Source organism: Glycine soja, chromosome 6 (genome assembly GCF_004193775.1).
Source record: "Glycine soja cultivar W05 chromosome 6, ASM419377v2, whole genome shotgun sequence".
In the NCBI taxonomy this organism is placed as follows: Eukaryota; Viridiplantae; Streptophyta; class Magnoliopsida; order Fabales; family Fabaceae; genus Glycine; species Glycine soja.
The window spans coordinates 16895831-16903469 of record NC_041007.1 but is presented as its reverse complement, the minus strand read 5'-3'; the positions used below and the strand labels follow the sequence as shown (position 1 = coordinate 16903469).

The 7639-nt window shown below is 27.3% G+C and overlaps 1 protein-coding gene across 1 annotated transcript; it reads right to left on the bottom strand.

Moving 5' to 3' along the window:
* Positions 1-1422: 1422 nt before the first annotated feature.
* Positions 1423-3462, bottom strand: LOC114414039 (aldose 1-epimerase-like). Its single transcript, XM_028378410.1, has 5 exons — positions 3294-3462; positions 3148-3197; positions 2611-2734; positions 2360-2458; positions 1423-2247 (listed from the first exon to the last, which is right to left on the bottom strand). The coding sequence occupies exons 1-5, from the start codon at positions 3460-3462 to the stop codon at positions 1628-1630; spliced, it is 1062 nt and encodes a 353-aa protein (XP_028234211.1). The 3' UTR covers positions 1423-1627.
* Between the last annotated feature and the right edge of the window lie 4177 nt (positions 3463-7639).

Below are 7639 nucleotides of genomic sequence, written 5' to 3'. Positions count from 1 at the left end.
ACTCAGTGAAAATTCCTTTTATGATTCACTTAATGAAACCATGTTGAGCAAATACAATGATTCCATAAATCACGAGGGATGCACATTTTCTTTCTTATGGCCATTCAGGGAGCTCAAACATTCCCAAGCATCACAAATCATATACTAAAATTTATATTACATTTCTAATCAATTAATTTACCCAATAAATCCATCAATCATGCAAGATCATTAAAACCCATAAATATCCAAAAAAAACTAGGTTCAAAGGGAAGGAAATAAATGGAAAAGGGAAAGGGAAACCACTCAATAAAAAGGAAAAGTACTCACTTTTTGAAACACGTGGGGACAAACTCTAGGTACCTCTAGAGTTCTTCATCCTCTACTAGTTATCCCCCTTCTCTTCTCCTCCACCCCTTCTTCATCCTTCCTTTCTCTTCCTTCCCTTCCCTTATATAGTCACATGTGTGTGCCAGGGATTTGGTGGGCCTTGACCAACCCTGGGCCTTGGCACCTTATTTGGGGTCCCCATATATAGCTCATTCATGTGAAGTCATATAATAAAGGCAACTATAATTAATAAAGCCTAATATACATCATTAACCATTAATTATAAACAAATTTCTAATGTGCATAATATGGGATGTTGCATCATCTTCCCTCATTAAAATATTATAATCATCAAAAATCAAAACTTAACTACGACATTACAATTATCTATTCCCCCAAAGTTTTCATGGGTGATTATCTCCTCAAGGATAGTTAAGCTTGGTCACATTTCCAACTTGATCTTAAATCAAAGAATAGATTGTTGAGGTCTCACTTATACTAACTTTCAACAATTCAGAGTTGTTGTTGACTCTCTAAAGATTCCCTTCTCCCTTCAATTTCACGTCAAAACTTAGTTAAGCCATAAGATGAATTAAAGGGAAAAGAGAATCTTTAGAGAGTCAACAACAAGAATTAAAGTAGACAAGGATATCCTTAGACCCAACAAATGCTTTGACTTATTCAAACAAATATAAAGTTTTGAAGATTGCATATAACTCAATAGATGTTGAGTCTGTGTCTTAAAATTGTAATGACAAATTGGTGATGATATGAATTTTAATGCATGGTGTATTTGATGTTTCAATAGGTACCTCGCCAATAGACAAAAGAGAAATAGAAGAAGTATGTTTAGAGACAATAGTTACTTAATTTTTTTATTGAAGCCTATATAAAAACATGGAAGTTTTAAAGAAATACACAAGATAGAGAATCCACACAAGCAAGCATTCAAACTCTTAGTAATTTTCTCCAAGATAGAATTTGTACTAAAAGAGTTTTATATCCTTCAACAATCAATCGTACCCAACTTTATCCCAAATAGGCTACATCAGTCACACATGTACATATATAGATAATTTTATCAAATTATTTTTGAGCTATTTTTTCAGTGAATTTTTACATTTTAAGCGCACTCTGTTTTAGGTCCAATCAAGCGGACAAATCCAAAGAAAAGTACTTTCAAAGAGATTAATTATACCACAAACTTTTATTCACGTGATAAATACGTACTGAAAATGATACATATAGGACTAGGAGCAAGATTTATTGAATCATTTCCGCTAATCATGACTAGATGTCCTAAAATTCAGAAACCAAATCAGCTAGCCGTGAATCTGTAGACCATGTAGTGCTTATATGTCTCCCCAGGACGCACAATCTGTGATGGGAAATTTGAATGATTCACAGCATCAGGGAACCCTTGTGTCTCCAAGGCCATACCACCATGCTTATGATAAATGGCTCCATCCTTACCCTTTGTAGCATTTAACATGCCACCGGTGTAGAACTGAAGACCAATTTGGTTTGACCACAACTCTAGCTTCCTCCCAGAGACTTTTTCTCTCACTATAAGCACTTTTCTGAAGTGATTAGGGCTACTTGCATCAAGCACGTAGTTCATGTCATATAATCCAGGAAGGTCATTGATTCGGCTACCGACTTCCCTTGGTTCTAGGAAATCATATGGGGTGCCCTTCACGGATTCGAATTTTCCGGTGGGGATGAGTTTCTTATCCACTGGTGTGATCTTTGAGCCAAAGATTTGAACTTCGTGGGATAGAATGTCACCACCGTTGTGGCCCTTTAGATTCCAGTATGTATGATGCGCTAGGTTCACTGGTGTGGCTTTGTCTATTGGCTTGGCAATCATTTTCACACAATATTTGTTTGTGCCAATGACCATGTAGGTCACACTTACTTCAAGTCTTCCAGGGAAGCCTAGAAAATTTGTTATTAAAACGTCAAATTTGTGCTCCCACGTAACAATAAAAAAAGAAGCGTTCTTATCATTTCTCTTATTATTAAAACTGAAGTTAAAGAATGTACGTACCTTGTTCATGGTCATAACTGTCATAGGTAAATGTTACGTGGTCATCTTCCTTGTGACTTTTTACTGTCCATACAACATCACTGAACCCTGTGAAACCACCTGATATTTCATAGGCAGAAATTGTTCAGTTATAACTAATTTCATCAATAATGTAATTAGAAAAGGAAATTATGCATAATGCCACGGCAAATATACGTGGAATGGCATGAACTTCTATATGTCGTGAATTGATTAGTAATTAATTTAATTACCGTGGAGGGTGTTGCCGTGATCATTAGCAGGCAATTTATAGGCATGACCATCCAATGTGAATTGAGCGTGTCCAATTCTATTTGCCACACGTCCAATAGTGGCTCCGAAGTACCATGAATCATTCTGCAAAACGTTTCAAGATGAGAAATTATTGGTTTATTAGCTAGATTGTTATTATATATTCCTTATACACGCCACCATATAAAGGAAAAAAATTGTCAGCTCGGTATCATTTTATTCAATAAATCATTTGTAGACGTATGATGAAAAAAAAGAAGACAATTTTGGATTAATTAATAAATTTGGTCAATACTTTGGTTTCTTCGTCAAATAATATTTGGGTTGCTCTAACGCTAGCCACCAATTCAGAATAAACAAACATAACATACCGAATCTAAAAGATAAAACTAAAGTTAATTATAAGAGAAAGAGTTGCGGGAAGAATAAATCAAAGAAACCCTTTATTTGTCTTTTTTGTTTTTTTGTTGGAACTAATTAGTTGATTGAATCACAAAACAATTGAACTTTGATCATGCCTTGTATTGCTCAATGTCATCGTAGCCAAGCGTAATGTCACCTAAATTCCCTGAAGAGACAAACAAGACAAAAGAAAAAGGGTTATGTCACTCATGTGATTTCAAATTAAACAACTGTAATACATAACTAGTAATATAAAACACACCATGTTTATCAGGGACAATAACGGAGATAACTGATGCACCATAATTTGTCAAATTCAGATGTAAATTTCCTCTCTTGAGTTGATAAAATCCTATCTTATCATTTCCATGTGCTTGAGCAAGAAGCAGAAGCCACAAGAGAAAAGATGAAACCCGGTACACTTTGAACATCACATAAAAAACCATGAAGTTTTATATTCGTTCTTAGGAGAAAACATGGAATATATAAAGAGAAAATAATGAGATTAAAACAGAATTCAGTTCGAAAAATCTTCACTTGAAGATATGAATGGTTAACCGCTAGAATATTCTAGTCCTTTATTTTTTGCTGTGACTATTAGGATAATATTGACTCATGTCAAATTGGTTGTGAAATAGTAAAACTCGTTATCTATTTTATTGCCTACATGAGTTATCACTTTCATACAAAAAATAAAAGAAGAGTTATCACTTAGAGATCAACTTGGTCATGAGGTAATTCAATATGATGTAAGCAAGGTTTTAAAATCGAATCATTTATTGAAGCACAAGATTTGATGGTATATCCCTAAAACAAAATATTTGATGGTATAACCATAGTTAAACTAATAATAACTTAATAATATTATTTTAATTTTATTTTTTTATTAGGTAGCATAAAAAAAACATAACATTCATAACCTTCTAATGTTAAATATTAATTTTTATTTATAATATGCAAGTGTATTTCTTTTTAACGGAATCATATTGTATTTTCGAGAATCACATGTTAAGAATATTGTAGCTTGGAATGTTATTCTTGAGATATATAAAAGTGTATTTGGTTAACTTTTAACATTTTCAGGAATATTTTTAGTTTTAAAACAATAATAAAAAATAAAAGTAATAATGAAAGTTATAGTGAAGTTAAAAAATAATTTCTTTTTTGGGTATCTTTCATTCCTTATTATATATTTATTAAATAGAAATAGAAAAAAAAAACTTTAACATTTTGCAATCGTTAGATTAAAAGTATAATTTTAAAATTAATCATTTCATAATTATTTAGTATTTTAAATTTAATATATGTATATTTAACAATTTATACACATATATAATATATTAAAGTTAATAAAGAATTTATGTAAACAAAACTTTAACATTTTGCAATCGTTAGATTAAAAGTATAATTTTACAATGGTTGTTCATACAATTAATAGAAATTTAATTACTCACTATAAAATAATTTTTTATATTAAATGAAATTAAAAATATTGCATGTTAACATTATTTCAACAATAAATAAATTAAATAGACAATCAAATTTTAGTAATTAATATAGTATTATATTTTCACTTTTTAATTTAAAATTTTCATGTAGGAAAAGTAGATTTGAAAATGAAAAAGAAATGTTTTTTTTTTCCTTATTACCTGATCTTATTGATTATAAGAGCGATAAATTATACAGTGTCATTATTACATTATGTGCTATAAAATCAAACTAATATCTTCAATGATTTTAGAGCTCGATAAATTTTTTAATATTTTTCTCTTTCTTCTAAATGTTAATAAATATAAAATATATAATTTATAAGAAAATATTCGATAATTTACTCTCATAAACTATATATAATATTTGATTAAAAAATATAACTACATAGAATTTTCTTCTTTAAAAAAACACAAAACTATTTTTTAAAGCAAAAGAAATTTAAACAAACAAACCAAAAAACTAGAAAACTACTTATTTTATATAAAAAAAATTGCTGCTAAAAAATCATTTTATTCTACTGTGACATATTACATATATCAAATTAAACAATTATTGTAAAATTATACTTTTAAACTAACGTTCGTTAAATTATTTGTTATAAAACCTCCTTTTTCTTTCCTAATTATTACTATCATTAAATACTGTTAACTAATTTTGCAGTTAAAAATAATTAAATACCGTTAATTTTATGTAGGGATTTAAATTATATATTTTATGGTCATACAATTATTTTAATAAAATTAATTAATATACTATTATTTTGTCTATTAATTATTCATTTAGACATATTTTAGATTAAAAAAAAGTATTTTCTAAGGCAACCACAATATTTTTCGTCTCTCCCTTCCTTTGTTGATGACTTGCATCAATGTACGCAAAAAATTAAAAATATTAAAATGAGAATATGGGAACAAAATGCACAAATAAGATATTCGTAAAAAAACAAATTAAAAATAATAAGACCAAAGATTCCATTAAATGAAATAAAAAGTTTAGGTGTAAGGTGTAAGAGCAATGAGATTCTATATTTATAATATTAAAATCACATGTTAACCCATGGAAAACTATAATAAACATTAAAACTATTCACCTATTTTACTTTGTACTTTGGCTTTGCACTTGTATCCAACATTTCTATGAGAGCCTCACATGAGATTTATCCATTGCATTGACTAATTTGGTGAAGAAATTGTAGTTATGACACACGCATATCAACTCCACAACTCCACAACTCCCCATTATAATTTACAAGTGTTGGTAAAGTTATTAAAGTAATTTGGAAATGTAACTAATTATTATATCATTAATTATAATAGTGGATATTGTAATAATTGATTGTAAAATAATTGTAATATACTAATTGATTGATCAACCTTTAATATAATTATATATGCTGAATCATTATATTATTGACATATTAGTTGATATTAGTTAGCTTCTATTACGCGCTTTCGTTAATAATATATGGTGAATCATTATATAATATTATAATTATAATTATAATTTTATTATATGATTCAGCTTATATTATTAACATATAATTCAGCATATAATTATTAAAAAAATTATTGAGCATATATTTTTTTTACTAAAAATGTAATTTTTATTCTCCTATTTTTCAAATTATTAACATATAATTAAATATATATATATATATATATATATATATTATTCAGCATATAATCATTAAATTTTTATTCAGCATATAATTAATTGTAGCATATGTTATTAAACATAATATTTTTATAAATTAAATGATAGCTTACGTTTAATGATTATATGCTGAATAATATATATATATATATATATATATATATATATATATATATATATATATATATATATTGAATCATGTTTATTGGTTTAATTAGAGAAAAAATCGTTGACTTGAAATCAAATACTTATTGATATCAATCATAAATTGAATCGTGTTTATCAGGTTAATTAGAGAATAAATCATTTCCTTGAAATCAAATTCACAAATCAATTTTTCTTATTTAATACTCATTAATATAAGGTAATATTTATACTAATTATTATATATATTTTTTAATTTCAATGTAAAATTAAAAAATAATTAATTGTTTTACAATTCTAGAGAATGACACATGTCAACCTTCCTTTTAGAAAATATTCTTGTATCTATATACTATAGATATAGATTAGAACAATCACAATGGTAAGTAATACATTGTAATTAGCTTTATATTTAAAATTATTTAAAGATATTGTAATATATTACACAATTAATTTTTTTCAATTGGTTTTCTGGTCAAATACCTGGATTTTCTTAACAAAATTAATTAAAACTAAATTTTTATAATTGATGTTAAAGATTTTTCCATAATTAAAATAGTTTTTAAATGAATTTTTAATTTAGCAAAGATATATAAAAGCATTAATATTTTGATTAAATAATAAATTGGACTGTATAATTTAGGTGATTGCTTTTCAATAGCATAAATTAAATCAAGCAACTTACATGCGTGCGTAACTAAGAATATAAAACACACCATGTTTATAGGGACAATAACTTATACAAGTGATGCACCATAATTTGTCAAATTTCCTCTCTTGTTGATAAAACCCAATTTTCTTATCACTTCCATGTGCTTGAGCGAGAAGTAAAAGCCCCAAGAGAAAGATTAAACTAGGTGTGCTTTGATCACGGGAATGAAGTTTCACTAAATAACATTGACTCATATCAAATTAGTTTTGAAAATGTATAAAAGATTTGCTGTAAAGTAATAGTATATAAACGTGGGTGTTTTTACCTACATACTTATCACTTATAGGCTATATGTTTGAATTGATGGTAGGTGATAGAACATAACATACCAGAATATAATGGAACGAAATGAATTAGACTAAAATTAGTATTCTATTATTTGGATAATTCATTAAAGAATAGAACAAATATTTCACTCCATCGTTTGAAAAGAGATAATAAATAGTATATAAATGTGGGTGTTGTTACTTACTTAGTTATCACTTTGACTATGTTTGGATTGATGGTAGATAATTAAACAGAATGGATCAAAATATAATGGAAAAAAATAAATTGGACTAAAATTACCATTCTATTATTTGAATAATTCATTAAAGAATAGAACAAAT